This window comes from Dysidea avara, chromosome 4 (genome assembly GCF_963678975.1).
Source record: "Dysidea avara chromosome 4, odDysAvar1.4, whole genome shotgun sequence".
Taxonomy (NCBI): domain Eukaryota; kingdom Metazoa; phylum Porifera; class Demospongiae; order Dictyoceratida; family Dysideidae; genus Dysidea; species Dysidea avara.
In genome coordinates, this window is record NC_089275.1 from 35,720,916 (window position 1) to 35,737,316 (window position 16,401).

Here is a 16,401-nt window from a genome sequence, read left to right on the forward strand (position 1 = left end):
TATGAAGTAATAGCTTGCCAACTTCAGTAGAAATGCACATACACATTCCTCTCTACATTAATGTAGTTATAACAAGGTACCATAAGCATTGTACACTTTTCATTGGTATATGTATACAAGTAGACTTAGACTGGTATAATTCTACATACTACACATACAGTATTGGTGTTACTATACTTTGAAGTTTTTCTTTCTTTCTCCTCTCAACGAAGCACTGATTCAATTCTGTAATACATAAGTATATGCGTGATATAGCATAACACTATGTGAGATGTATGATACAAACAGCCATTACAATAGTAATGAATGTGTACATCATGGTAACAGGAAAAACATGCAGTATAGTTTACACATAATGGTTATACAATATGTACAGACAGTCACTACACACACATAAATGCACGTACATGCACGCACACACACACACACTAACTAACACGCACACACACACACAATACACACACACACACACTACACACACAGATACACACACTACACACACACACACACACACACACACACACACACACACACACACACACACACACACACTACACACAGATACACACACACACACACACACACACACACACACACACACACACACACACACACACACACACACACACACACACACACACACACACACACACACATGCACTCACATGTGGAAAGCGAAAGCTTATGGCAGCTGTGCAAAACACAGCTACGTATTGCTACCCAGTGAACCAGCACTGAGATGCCTGTGCACCACTCAGGTACTTAAGCTTTGTGCAGGAAAATCCTCCTGGGGCAGGGATAGTAACCCGCAGGAGAGACAATTAAGTCATGGAACACGAGGTTCACAATGAACCCAATACTGCTAAATGAGACAAGGACAGTTGGGCATTTAGTTCCTCAGGTACTCATTGATGTTACAGCTGGGCAGGCTGCTTCTCCAGATAACATCAGACCACCAAGTCCCATGTATACAACTGGATAAACTGGAGCAATGTGAGGAAACACCAAGAACAACAACAACACCAAATTAGCATAACCGGATATCGAACCTGATTACCAGGATGATGCTACACAGACATATGCACATACGTACATACCACACAAGCATGCATGCAAATGAACACACATTCACGCACACATGCACACTCACACACCAATGGATATATAGTACGTACATACCACAATCTACAATGCACATACGTACACCTACGCACACATACACGCAAATACACATATGCATGTACACAAGTACACTGTAGTTTAATCACACACACACGCACACAAACACACACACACGCACGCACGCACGTACACACACACACACATATGCACACACGCTTACACAGATACATACACACATACGCATGCACACACACGCATACACACACACACACAACACATGCGCGCACACACACACACCCAACACATGTGCATGTACGCACGCATGCACACACGCACACGCACTCATACGCACAGATATATTCTTACTTTTCTGCATTTGGCCTAAGATAGTCTGGGCATGAGGCATATCAACCAGTTTCCGTAAGATAGCAATGAACTCATCATATTCACAATGACGTGAAAACCTGTCCTCCAGAAATGTTAGGATCCTGTCATTACACTCCTTAGGAGTAGCACCAGACTTCAAGTGTTTGTCAAAATATGCAGAAATCGTGCATTGTTGTCGTATTATCTCAATGTTACGTCGGTAGTCCATGTGAAGCAGTTGGTATATCAAATGATGGTACGTTTTGAGCACCAGTAGTGCTACAAAATAATCAGGTATACATACGCCCTGTATGTGTATGTATGCACACAAAATCCTGTATTACATAAGTCAAAAATGTATAAGTATAGATGTTTGCATCGGGCAGAGTATATTCAAGATAATTAGTTTACACAAGTGGCTATATTGTTGACCTGATTAGAAGTGATTTTACTATTCGCATATAGATCACAGTTATACTAGCACTATACACCTACATTCATGTCATACACAATGGCATTAAAAATAAGTACAGTATGTTAAAAGCCAAAAATGCACTATTGACTAGAAATCAACGCCCTATGGCATAAGTATTGATGCACTCACCCACAAACATACATATAGAGGACAGATATGTACCAGGAATGAAACCAGGGCCATTTCAGTATAAATCAGTTGGTCTGATCTGCTTTATAGAAATCAAATCAGATCATATGCGACAATAGTAAGCAAGCTAGATTGCACTGATGGAAAAATTGGAATGCGAGTGTACATGCTTAGAAACTTGATGTGTAGTGCCCTGCCTACTTATCAGGAATGTGTGGTACTGTCTGTAGGTGTGTAGCATACATGAAGCCATACCCATCTACACACTGTACTTATGTGTATAACATATGCACGACCATGAAATTCACTACAAATACATAATGTTATACATTTACCTTCCTTTTCGTCTTCTGGTGTATCATCCCAGTCATTTAACAAGTCATATGACATGACAATGTAGTGATGAATACTGTATCATGTAATTACTGCACCAGCTTGTCCAGCCTAATGAAAAACATTAATAATATTATTACTACTCAGTAGTACTATGATTTTCGAGACCATCTATCAATATGTAGTTGTGTGTACCCGATACTGAACTGCTTGTACATGATGAATTCACGTGTGCACATGCAAAACGTATGCACCGTGAAGATATGTTCGAGCGATACTGTATTTATATCGACTGTAATTGTCTCTGTTACATAACGGCTGTCAGTAAACCCTATATGCAGTATCCTTTTTAGAGATGAAGACACTAGATACAGTATACATAGTTTCAGAGCACACACACATACATCATCGGTTTAAGATGTGTTAAGCGAATGTCAGCCCTTCACTATAAAGCTTTTTACTACTACCACTACCACTACTAATGTTCTCGAAGCACTGCATAAACCTTGATGACCACACTCCAAATGTTTCTACATTACGTTGTCATAGATTAGAGAGTTGAAGATCCTCATAATATTCTATGTCGTATGCCAAGTATTATGGTGACAAGCCACATTTCTGTTGACTCTATTTTGGTTTCATACTTAGCTAACACAGCCACTTCGCTTCTATTCCTTTAGGTGATGGTCATGCAGCGCCTTCAGGAAATGCTTTTGTGTACTACCTTTAGTGCACGAATGGTTGTTGTCAAGTTTTATTAGCTATACTATGCCAGTAAAAATCATAGCCGATTTTAGAGGCACTTGGCACCGCCTCTATAAAATCATAGCGGATTTTAGAGGCACTTGGCACCGCCTCTATTCAATCTATATGAAATCATAGGGGTATATTATCTATGGTGAAATACAGTATAGCGAACCACAGTATAGCTACATGTGACATTCGCACAGTCGATGGTAAGTAGTAAACTTACGAGATGTTGACCGACGAAGCGCTGTATTCACGAAGTGCTGATCACCATTATATCTAAGGGGATTACCCAAGGAACAATAGGTGGATAAACTGTCGTCCCCGTTATAGTCACTACACCTTATTTGCCTACTTCTTCACCGCACATTGTATGCCAGCATGTACTTAGGGTGGCCTTCGGGGTGGCTAGGCCCTACTTTCTAGCGAGCTTTCTCGGTGCGCTTATCAATTATTAATTATAAGCGAGGGCGTTTATAATTGAAACCGATAATTGAAACCGATAAGAGCTACCCCCAGGAAAATAGGGTCTAGCCACGCGAGACTAGCTAGCATATGTGACCGGGCCTGCGAAAACAGGGCATGTGGGCACAAACTGCATCCTATCACAGTACAAGTCATATCTCAGTACTGGAAAAGAATATTTGCATTCTGTAACTTGCATCAGTTAGTATATTATGCTTACTTCAAGAGGAAAATTGCATTAATACATGCAATATTGCCATAGCATAATGGCATAAAAAGTTATGGGTAGGCAAAAACGTGTGCCCACATGTCCTGTTTTTGCAGGCCCGGTCACATGTGTCTTTTGTTTAACTGAGATTTAAGATTAGGTACTGGGCAGTCAGCTCAGCTGGTTTGCCCAGGGGGTGAAAACCCCAAATGGTACAATCAAATACATACATACATACATACAATTTACAATTTGATAGTTAATTACAGTAGTGTTATTTTTCAACAGGGAGGCAGCATCATGAAGCTGAAGCTGTTTTTCAGCTACGCCACGTCCTGCACAAAAACATACATCATAAACACACACATATACAGTGATTACTTACGTACATGGTGTACAAACTAACATCACTAAAATTCTATATAGTACGTAACTATTTCGAAATTGAGTAAATGTTGTTGGCAGAGCATTCCACGAGGTAGTTACCGTGACGATAGTAGAAACAATAGCTAACTCTGCAATATAGATTTCTTTTTAATTCAGGTTTCAGAATGCAGGTAGACTAGCTAGATATTCGGTATTCTGTTCCAGGACTGAGATATTAGCTATATCAGTTATGTGACAGGTTGTATTGTGTCCACATGTCCTGTTTTCAAGTTGATAGCCTTAATATGATTAATAAGTATATTGATTATAGATAATTAATGGAAACTAGCCTGTGCACATGCAGAAAACACTAATCTGACAGGCTTTAGCTATATGTGGTTCCAAAGTCCTGAGTTGCTGGTTGACAGCTTCCATTCTTTCCTAAATGTTTTCACAATTAAATGTAACTAGCTAATACTATAATGCAAGCAAATACCACTGAATGTATTGTAGGTGCATAAACAAGTATTCTAATTAACAAAGTTGATTGAAAATGTAGTCACATATATAATTAGTATAACATGTGTTCATGTATTTTTGTGTGCATGTGTTTGTGCTAGTGAGCTTCTTCAAAATGAAGCTAGCACACTATACTATAATATCAATATAATGTGCTACAGTTTACTAACTTGGATAACAACACAATCATCTTTTAAATACTGACACTTAGAAGTAACTTTAAGAAATTCTTCATTGGATATATACTGACTATATCCCCATGGTATATCTCTGTCACCTTCATTGACTCTACCACCTGAAGTGTGATCACCAAAGGTTACTATCTTTGAATAATGCTCACAGTCACTGATCTGATTCAACAACTTGAGACAAAACCATCCTCTCAATGGCCACGATAACTCATTATCATGCGGACCACTTGTAAGGTACAGATATATGGACAAATGAGTACCTTTTCCACTACCAGTGCCAGCAGGAATGAGTCGTAAATACAACTTGTATCCTTTGCTGTGAGAGTAGAATGGTTCACTTGTCCACCGAGCCTTCTTTTTGTATTCAGCAAACTGCGACATCTTTAGTGTTACTGGACATATCTAAATGACTGTTGTAATTCTTGTTGCTATGGTATTTAAATGAGAGACCCATTGTGTTGTGTCAATAAGATGACTGGAAGATCCAGTGCCGTTGATTAAACGATGAACTAACACTTCCATTTGTTGAAACTTGTCTTCAGTTTTGGCAAGTTTAAGCTTTGTCATCATTAAATGTCCCTCCATTTTGTCTTCATCATGTTTCTTTCTCTTATTCCGTACCATCCTTTCCTCACATCCTACACTGTGATATTCACACTGGACCATTTCAAGAGGACACACCTTCCTGTGTGCTTCCATATCTTCACGTGGGACATACACTTCCTCACACATATTAGGACAGGGTAGGGGGAGCTTGGGACACTTCTTTTTATGCTTCCCCTCAATAAACTGTCTCTCTCCTACAATAAGACAGTGCTGGCAGTGAACTCGACGACGTTGGCATGTCAATCTCAACATGAGTTGCTATGTATTTGCGTTCTAATACCAGGCCACACCCATTGGTGCATGTCACATCCTCAAACTGACACCCTTCATTGTTTTCAAGATGATTGTTAATGCAATTCAGCTCACCTTACCATTCACAACCTTTGTCTTTGTTAGTGCACATTATATGAAGACTTTGATCTCTCGATCACTTAGTTTATTGGAAAAACTATGGAATTCTTCACCGCGACAAACTGGACAAACATTAGTATAAATTGTAATGGCTCTAGCTGTTGTAATCATCCAAACAAGACTTACAAAAATTGTGTCAACAGCACACGCTCAGATAAGGATCTCTACTGGGAAGGTGACATATCTTACAAACAAGAGTATCTGGTGGAGTATTGGTGAAGTTGTTTGGTGAAGTTGTAATCATATCCGCCAGTTTCTGAGGGCGTGGCTATAGTCATTGCAGGCTGTAAAAGTATACAATATTCGAGAATATTTTTGTCTACCTGAGCGTCTACCACATCCTCATACGCCTCACCTGTGCTTCTGTTCGAACCGGACCTACGGATTTGCCACGCCTATGGACGTATGCGAATTTGATCACATGAAAGCAGCAAAGGTCAAACCACGTGATCAAGAAATATTCTGGGGCCTCCTCTTCGCAATAGTTAGGCGAACGGAACGGGCGAGTTTTTTTGGGGGGGGGCACACTTTTGACTTAGAAAATTTTCATGCATTATTTTTCGGTCATACATACATTGGCGTATAATGACAAATATTGTCTTTATGCCTAAAGACAAGATTTTACGCCAATGATTTCTTTAACCCTAAAGGAAAGATTTTACGCCAAGCTTGTCATTAAGTACTTAATGACAAGCTTTTACGCCACTGTCATTGGCATAAAATGCATTGTGAAAGCAACTTTACAGGGAAGTGCACTATAAAGGGAAGATTTTACGCCAAGCAATTAAAAACAAAGAATTCATGTGACTATTCTTACTAATCACGTGACGCCTACCTAATATTACATAACTGTACCTGTAAGTATCCGTATTCTACCGTTTCTTGTTGTCCAACTAATTGTACCCAAAAACAATATGGGAAATAGAAAAGAAAGTTATGAGATTTACTCTACCACAGCTATGCACAATTGGTATCAGTTCTCAGATACCATAGTCTACGAGCATTAATTTTGGCATTTGAAATTTCAAAGTACACCTTTTCATTATAAGCATGTTTGAACTTGAAGAGTTACTAGTGTTATCTATTGGTATTGTCCTGGGAGGTCACCTTGTCAAGAAACTTACTGTAATGTGGAGCCACACCCACATTAAAGAATGTGTTTTGGGGTTTGTAGTGGTATGTGTGTGGTGCTACACCCACAACGCATGCTGCACACTTATGGGGATTGTAGGCAACTAGTCTGTATGATGTCAAACAAGGGTGCAATGGCCACTAATGGGATTTGCAGCTGCCTGGGTTAGACGTTTTTGGAACCACACCCACTTACCAATCATTGACTATGAGTGTTAAAATATTATTAGGAATTTGTAGCTACTCATTTATTTTTCTTGCAGACAATTCTGTAAGTAATATCCTATAATATAATGATGCCATGAATGTAGAACTAACTAACAAAGCTTGGAAGTGTGGACATTGTGCCAAAAAGACTATATAGCTCTTGATGCCCATTCTATTTGGGTTGGTGGGTCAACTGGATCAGCAGTACTGAACCATTTACAACCGTCATTTGCATTACATTATACATCTGAAGAAGTGCTAAATGGAATATAACATAAGTACTGTAGAGCCTGCACTCTCCACTATAAATTTAACCTTACAATGAAACATTTCTGTTGTTCCTATTTAAAGGACAGCCTCCTTGTAGCTATCAGTAAAGTTGGTCTCAAATTGTCCATTACATAGAGGTTCAACTTGTTAAGGTATATATACATATACTATTCATGCACTAAGTCATTAAAAATTCCAAGTGTGCTTGACTCATAATATTACTGCTCCTGTACAAGAAACAGTACAGAGGCAAAAATATTTGTCTATAGTGAAATCTCTTTAAGATCAGGAATTTTGTTTTGTCATTTGTATAAGATGTACTAAGTAAATAAGTGACCCTATTGATGAGGTGGCCTTTAGTACTGTGATTTACACTATCATAATGGTTATTACACTACTACTAGGTAGAGATGAAACTAGAGCAGGGCAATAGTAAAAAAAATATTGAGTATAATGTTTTAATCTTCAAAGTGATATTTAGTCTCTACACTATCATGATAGATGTAACACTTCTAAATGACTACTAAGTAGTTCTATTCATGAACCATATTCTTGTCTTTTCACAAGAAAGGAGCAATGATTAGATGTAAACAGTGTATAAATTAGCAAGTTTGTTCACATAATTCTCAATTGTACAAGCAGCTAATTGATCTGTCATTTAGATACTATCGTGATCAGGGGTGTAGCCAGCCAATATTTGATGGTTGGGAATAACATCAACTTAATTATACACAAGAAACACGCTCACTTTCATGTGAGACTTTATCAAAGAAAAAATATGAAAAGTGTATGCACACAAGGCCTACAGCTACCTATGCTATAGTGTAAACAAATGTTGCTTGCATGCATGCAAACATTTTACTAGCTATAGCTATGCTATTACTTGTAGGGTATGCATCCGCTGACGATCGTCGTAGCTGAGCATCACGTGACATCAAACTGCTGAACCTACAAGAACCAACAACGTAAATAGTTCATCACATATTTACTACAATCAACTGGCAGTATAGCTTACGGACCAACCACCACAGCATAGATTCTTTGGGTGTGTAAAGGATCCAGAGGCGTAGCCAAGGGGGGGGGCAAGGGGAGGCATTTGCCCCCCCATCACCGTAGTGGTTTGTTTTTTTTTAAACCTCCGTCACAAGCTTACCAGTAATAAACTGACACGCAAATGGCTATAAATTATGTGCGCTACTCAGCGGTATCACCAGGGGGTTGCTAGTGAACGCGCACACACAACATTCAACTCGCTCGTGAATTCACCGAACGAAAATATTAGAGACACACGTCTATAGATTACTCACGTGATAGAGCATTTTCGAATCTAAAGAGTGACCCTCGCCGCGGCAGGAGTCGCAACTCACAAGTGACGAAGGAGACCGAGTGACGCTACGAACCTACTGCTCGCTACGAGGTGATAAAGTGTTAAATGTACCAAGTTTATTTTCTCGAGTCGATCACACTAGATCTTTTTACGGCAGTGCAGTCTATTTTTTTACTTTATCAGTCAGTCAGGCGGATCAGTCACAAGCTTACAAGTTTTGCTAGCAAGAAAGACTGGTGGGATTTCATGCAATACGTGGCATTAGAATTTCGCGGAGTGTAGTGAGTGAACATGTCATCCTGTCGGCAGTGTGCTAGGACTGCAGTACAAGCTGTGGCTAACAAAGTAACTTGCATTAGCACTAAAATATTAACAATATAGTTCTACCGGACTGTGGATGGATTTGTTGGAGTACAGTTGTGGCACGTGCGACGATGTTCGACGAATATACCTCCATTGATAAGTGATAAGCAATCAGTACTGAAATAGTTACGTAGCTAGTTGTGTAAGCTGTAATAATACAACACCTTGTGTTGGCTAGCCCACCATTGGGTCATTAGCCCTTTTTGCAATCGTAAGTGATTTCGTGGGGGGCATGCCTGCCCCTCCATCACCCTCTGGCTAGCTACGCCCCTGAAAGGATCTATGACCACAGCGATATGCAATGCTTTTTAAGTAAACGCCACATAGCCCCAAATGAAGGCCAGGGGCGCTAATTTATCAACTATGAGTCCGTAGATAATCACAAATATCAGTATGCCAAGAAAGTTTCGTCCCAGACTTATAGCAGCCAATGTACATTCTGCATGTATCTGGTGTAAGCCACAACTCGGTTAGTCAATACAAATTGTGCACGTGACACTTTATAATGACTTGACCTTTTCTCCATTTCCAGCTCCATCTGCTATTACTGTTAGGCCAGGCCAAGTTGATTGACAGTTTATCGTCCGGGATATTTGAAAAGTCATGCGGGCGGGAGGTCATTTTTCATATTTCATAATTTTTTAACATGGAAAAACATTTAAAAAATAGCTTCACACAGTTGCTAGCTACTTTAACAATGATTGCAGAGCTTATTTGATTACGTCACGGTTAATACTTAGCTATTCGTTTATGCAATCTCCCTTTAGAAATCCATTTATTGAAGGTACTAACAAGACCAGGCTGGGAATAATCGTCACGTTTGTTGCACACACCATGTTTTATATACAAAACGAGTTCAGAAGCGTAAGCAATGATTATCACGTGAGAAATAATGAATTATGAAATTATTGCTCTATTCCTAAAAACCCATGCGGGCGGTGACGATAAACTGTGAATTAATTTGGCCTGGCCTTATCTAGGAGAGTACGTTTTCCCGTTTTCTTTCATCAGCAATAAGTTAGGCTATATATGGTATTTTCCTTATCAAAAAATACGCTTGACAAGTCCACTGAAACGAAATCTTTTGCTGCCAGCACCATCCGCACTGAATCCTACTGACGATTATCACTAACTGTGACTTAGTCACTTAGAGGTACAGTACCACGCTTCGACTCCATTTTAAATTTCGAATTTAAATCGCGCGCGCCAAGGAGTGTGGCACGTGCGTCTACATGAAGTGGGGACTTTCCAAGGGATTTCCGGCGCAATGGATCACGTGATACATCATCTATCTTCGAAGTCAATGGTTCAACATGATGTACATGTTTACGCTTTACAGTATTAAAGTAGGGTTGTTTTGTGTGCTGCTGTGAATCCTCGCGTGAATCTTAAGCTACTTGTGATGGTTGGGCAAAAGTTTGTGATGGTTGGGCAAAAGTTTGTGATGATTGGGCAAGAAACTGTGATGGTTGGGCAAATGCCCGCCCATGCCCACCCTTGGCTACGCCACTGATCGTGATATATTCATTGTCTTGTGAAAATTTTGCTATTGCCCACCTCTAAATGAAACATACAGTTTAGGCATAAACCAGAGATACAAGTGGAATATATTTTATTTATTTTTATTTTATTTATTTTAACTGCTTTTTAATGCAGGCAAGGCCTGCATTAATGGTCTGTGGGCAACTGGTGTCCACAGCCAGAAAAAGTATACGTACAACTTACAATTACAATTGAATGTATAAAATTACAATCAAATTAAGTTAGCTGGCTAAGGTTATTACATACATTTACATTTGGTATATAGTTGAACTATCCTATAATTTTAAAACTTACATGTGTATTTAATAATAAACTTACTTATATAGCTAAGTACTTATTTTAAGAGAGAGCAAGAAGAAGAAGAAGAAAAAAAAAGATTAATTACTGCTGAAGTTTGGTGGGCGAGGAGACTTGGAGCAGGTACTACAAGGGCAAACAAAGTGCATACTGTGGGGATTGTCAGAGTTAAAATTGTTTATAAAATGCTGCCAGAAGATCTTGAGTAACTGTGATTTAATGGTGGGAACACTGAATTAAGCGTTAAGTACAATTCCCGAATAATAAGTGTAGCTTTGATAGCTAGATTGGACCTTGAGTAAGCAGGTTTTGCATAAAACTTTGAGAACTGTAATAGAACAGTCACTCATGATCAACTATGTATCATGCCAAGCAGATATAAAGAAAGCTTCCTCTATTGATCAAGTGTAGTATGTGCGAAAGTAAAATTTTAGTAATTTTCACATAATGCCTGCTCAATTACTGGCCACTTTGAATTTTACATTTATTTAGTTTCATCAGTTTAGTCCTATAGAAAATAGCTGCTGGCCTACTACTAACGAGGTGGCCATGTTAACAAAAATAAATCAATGAGATATTATAGGAAATAGATCTGGGTTTCATGGATGTGGCCCACTGTAATGAGGTAGTTGCTAAGTGAGGTTTCACTGTACTACAGCTGTTGATATACGTATATTGGACCTAGACAGATGTCCTCCAAAAACAGGGTGCCTATAATCTAGAGGAGTTTCACCATGATCGAGTCATATACGTAGAATTATTTTCTATTATTATTCACTCTTGCTGTTATGATAGCCTGTAAAGTAACCCCTAGTCACCCGTTTAAAAGGTCAACAATTTGTATAATTACATCTGTGCCTCTGTAGACATGCATACATGATTCGTGCACACTACATGACTTGCTGTACTAGTGGGTAATTTTTGCTTTACCACAAATTACCTATTATTGCAGATTTAACCATTGTTTTATCTGAATAAAAAAAAATTGAACATGCACAGGTCAGTTTTTCAAATGGCCGTGTTTGTACAAAGGTACACAATGCACTGCAGAGTGTCAAAAACTGCTTAGATTTGTGCAGTGAGCCCTCTATAGTTGTAATGCTTGCAGAATTTTACAAGCAAGAATTTGGTGTCAAATAGACGATGGAAATGCCATCAGTTGAGACTACACATTGGAAATACACCAGAATCCTTTTCAAAATCAGGCATGGCCTAGCTGTTGTGACATGTAGCGTGATAATGGATAGTGGTAGTGACCTGCCCACCCACACTCCACAATTAGAATTTTTTGATGAAAACAGAAAATTGCATATGTTGCCATCTTAACTCACAGTCTAGTAAAGCCAAACTACTGAATAAATACCATCTTTGTTCTTGTCTCAAAATCATTGAAGTCATCTCAACTACACGTGATCACTGTGAGAATACAGCTATATGGACTTGCTCTTATTTAGATGTTGGTTTTGTGAAAACGCTTTGCAATCTTGAAGTGAATCCACCTACAAATTAAGAACACCACACTCAATACACATGTGATCACAGATCATCACACAAAGTGATTACCACATCATTACATACATGTGGTAATAATAATGCAATACCTATAACTTAAAATAAGCTGCCATCTCTGTAGGGCTATGCGGCAAACACTGGGAACTTTACTTCCTATTTACATATGCAGGGCTCAACCCAGAATATTAAGCTGGGGGGGGGGGGGGGGGTGGGTAATTTAAGCCACTTCAGATTCTAGGGGCATCTGGGGGCATGCTCCCCAAGGAAAATTTTGAAAATCAGGTGTGCATATACTCAATTTTGGTGATGCCATTGCATTCGATTATACAAATTTGGGATCAACTAAACCTTTCCATTTCTCAAGGCTTTAGGTATAAACCTAGGGAGACAATAGCTAACCCAGGGGAGGGAGGGCTAGGCCCCCTTAATTAACCCCTGATATGATTGAAATACTGTAGGGCAAGAAATTTTCATGGAATACAAATTTCATGGATTTCGTGGACGTCTTATCCACGAAAATTAAATAGTAAGTATTTCCTATATAAATTGTATGGCGTTCGATGTCTAAACCACGAAAATTACTGATTTTACCACATTTTAGCAATCCATGAAAATTTACTACCACGAAAATTTCTTGCCATACAGTAGGTATCAGTCTGTAAGAAGTTGAAGTTAGTTTTTATGACAATAGAATAACAAACACATATCATCATGCCTTTGTATTTCTTTTTGAACAAGTAATAAGATAACACACAATCAAAAATGTGACTGGATCTGCGAAAACCGTTCTTAAGGCCCCTATTTGGTGATTATTAGTTTCTCATCCACCGCCCGCATCCTTCTTAAGCTACCTCATGGTAAGCCATTATTTACTCTGCGCATGCTCAGAAGAACACGTGATACCAAACTGTTATAATTTTTTGTTGATGAACGCTACAATACCTATATATCACCAGGAGAACTGTTGTTTTCCTTAGCAAATTGCTGCAGTGCCAGTTGCAATCGTGCTCTATCGACTTCATCAAAGCAGGCTTTCAGTTGACTGTCGAAAAACAGTTGGCGATCACGAAAAGTAGTGAAGGAAATGTTTGTAGTAAGAATTTGGACAAGTTCTGTACATCAGTGTGTTAATATTATAAAATAATGGCATAATGGTAATACCCTCCCGCCCGCATCATAATAATTAGAAAGGCTGGATGAGAAACTAATAATCACCGAATAGGGGCCTAACGTCCAAAACAGGAAGTTTGATTTTTCAGTCACACAAACACAAAGCTTAATGAATGCACTATCAAATTTCACTGTCACAGTTGACCAGAGTAAAGTCGTCTGCTTTTAAAAGTACAGTGGCGATCCGTACGAGTGGTCTCAGTGGAGTCTTGATGGGGCCCTGGCCAACCAGGAAATGGCTGTGTGTGGCTGTACAACTGTAATGCTTGATTCAATAATTCATTAACAATCATTAACAGTCATATAAACAATCATACAACAATCATGACTTCACTTCTACTATCCCTATATTGTCAGTCTTTCTCTTGACACGAGGCCGCTTCTCGCGCTTTCCGTGACTCTCCTCTCAGCTCCGTCCTGCTCCGGATACTGCTATCATTAATCACCTTACAACTTCCCCCCTTTTTCAAAGCTGAGCCTGGGTGAAGTTTTCCATGTTCCCTGAATCTAGCAGGTAACCTAACCTGGCGTCCGCTCCTAGTAGTGGTAGTAGTAGAGGACTTGGAGTGTGTTAAATCAGTGGTAGCAGCCTCTGGTGAATCATCAACAGTTCCTTCCTGTTGTGTGGCTACTTTGGGCTCCCTTCTCCTCACTTGTCTTCTCTTATTAAGCCTGCCTGAGTGTCCAACCCAAGGGGTTGCCTCAGCCATCTCTCGTCTACACTTGGACAGTCGTTGTCGTGAAACATTCATCTCTTCAGCATTATCATCACTCTTTAAAACAATAACTGCATTGGTTGATGTCAGTGACTTGATCTGAAATGGTCCCTTGTAGACTCGGTCCAAGCGAAACCTCGGCTCCACTTTCAACATCACAAGTTCTCCTACCTGTAGCTCTACATCTTTAACACCTCTGTCATAATGCTGTTTATGTGCCCTTTGTGCAGATTGGATGTTCTTCCTTGCCAGCTCTCGAGCGTACTTCAGTTCCTTAGCCAGCTCCTTCCCGAATTCAGTCTCTATCACGGGGTACTTAACTTGGGGCACACTAAAACTCAATGTACTTGGTAGATTTGGGTCTCTCCCATTAACCAGATAAAATGGAGTTTCACCCGACGATGAATGTGGCGTTGTGTGGTACGCAAACAACACGGGACCAAGCTTCTTGTCCCAATCCTTGCCACCCTTACTCACTAGCTTCCGCAGCATCTGTTTTAATGTCCTGTTGAACTGTTCAACTAGGCCGTCAGTCTGAGGGTGACCTCCTGACGTAGGCAATTGTTCTATGCCGATCAACTGTGCTGTCTCCTGTAGTACATTGGACAGAAATTCAGCTGCTCTATCATGGATTATCCGCCTTGGCACTCCATGTTTCCAGATCAGATCTAATAGGCACTGTGCTACAGTCTCAGCCTTCCTATTTGCCACTGCATACACCTCAGGCCACTTACTCAAATAGTCTTGAAAGACTAGAGCATACCTGTTCCCAGAAGAGCTGAGGTCAAACTCCACAAAATCCATGCCGACACATTCAAAGACACCCCCTACTGGAATGCTCACTAGTGGTGGTTTCCCTCTGAACCCTTGTCCTTTAACAGACGCACACACTACACATGAGGCACACTTCTTGTGTACTTGAGCATTCATGCCATCCCAATAAAAATACTGACTCACCCTTTGCTTCATCTTCTTGGCAGCAAAATGTCCAGCAAAACACGAGTCGTGGTGCTCATCAAGAATCCTCTCTCTCAGATGGTTGGGGACTACTAAACGGCGTCTCCCTGGCATGTCTGTACCCTCATAATACAGAATGTTATCAACAACATAGTATCCCTTCTTGCCTTGAACCGACACTCGCTGAGCTTCACTAGAATCCTCAGGCAGCGTTCCATCCCTCAGGTAGTCAATTAACTTGGCCAATACAGGGTCTTGTCTCTGTTCTTGTTGTACCAGCTCCATACCTGATCTATTATTGTCTGTCACATGTAACACTACATTATCTTGTCCAATTGTCTGTTGGTCAGTCAGCTGTCCTCCTGGTATTGGGGCTCTAGATAGGGCATCAGCAGCAGTGTTAACTGTACCAGGCTTGTGCTCCAGTCTCATCTTTGGTAAGAATCTAGCTAACCTTAGATACCATCATGCAAGTAAACCCTTGGTTTGACTCTTCAAATGCACTAGGAACGCACTGACCAATGACTGGTGATCGGTGTACACAGTAAACTCATTGCCAAGCAAGTACACCTCAAAATGTTTCACAGAGTAAACCAACGCAGCCACCTCTAACTGTGTAGGTGCATACTTAGCTTCTGCTGGGTTAGTCTGCCTACTGGCATACGCAATAGGATGCCTCCGGTCTTGATCATCCAACTGTTCCAACACAGCACCAAAACCCTATAAGCTGGCATCAGTCCATACATAAAAAGGCTTCGACAAATCAGGTGGATGCAACACAGGTGCTGTTGCTAACCTCTCCTTGAGCTCCTGTAAAGCTTTCTCACAGCCATCACTCCAATTGAACTGTACTGTTCCTCCAGTAGCTGGGTCCTTCCTAGTCAAGGCAGTCAGTGGTCTAGCCACAGCTGCTAGATTGGGCACATGCCTCCTATAAAAATTCACAAGCCCCAGGAAACCCTTCACATCCT

The 16,401-nt window shown here is 40.1% G+C and overlaps 2 protein-coding genes across 2 annotated transcripts in view; both read right to left on the reverse strand.

The window, feature by feature from the left end:
• The window catches only part of LOC136254827 (serine-rich adhesin for platelets-like), a 30,944-nt gene extending 27,412 nt beyond the window's left edge, over positions 1-3,532 (reverse strand). Inside the window, exons 1-5 of the mRNA XM_066047583.1 lie at positions 3,515-3,532; positions 3,399-3,451; positions 2,428-2,536; positions 1,489-1,767; positions 178-225 (exon numbers count right to left, since the gene is read on the reverse strand). Coding sequence (XP_065903655.1) covers positions 178-225; positions 1,489-1,767; positions 2,428-2,482 — 382 coding nt within the window. The 5' untranslated portion in view covers positions 2,483-2,536; positions 3,399-3,451; positions 3,515-3,532. The remainder of the gene's footprint in view (positions 1-177; positions 226-1,488; positions 1,768-2,427; positions 2,537-3,398; positions 3,452-3,514) is intronic.
• A 1,295-nt stretch (positions 3,533-4,827) lies between these two features.
• Positions 4,828-5,302, reverse strand: LOC136253800 (TNF receptor-associated factor 5-like). The gene is made up of 2 exons (XM_066046458.1): positions 4,901-5,302; positions 4,828-4,851 (listed from the first exon to the last, which is right to left on the reverse strand). The coding sequence occupies exons 1-2, from the start codon at positions 5,300-5,302 to the stop codon at positions 4,828-4,830; spliced, it is 426 nt and encodes a 141-aa protein (XP_065902530.1).
• Positions 5,303-16,401: the final 11,099 nt, after the last annotated feature.

What these genes read in the sequence shown, in the direction of transcription:
- LOC136253800 (XM_066046458.1), bottom strand. Translation starts at nt 5,302, where the DNA reads ATGTCGCAGTTTGCTGAATACAAAAAGAAGGCTCGGTGGACAAGTGAA. An exon ending in ATGATTGTGTTGTTATCCAA is followed by an intron (nt 4,852 to 4,900) that starts GTTAGTAAACTG and finishes ATAGTGTGCTAG; the next exon opens with CTTCATTTTGAAGAAGCTCA.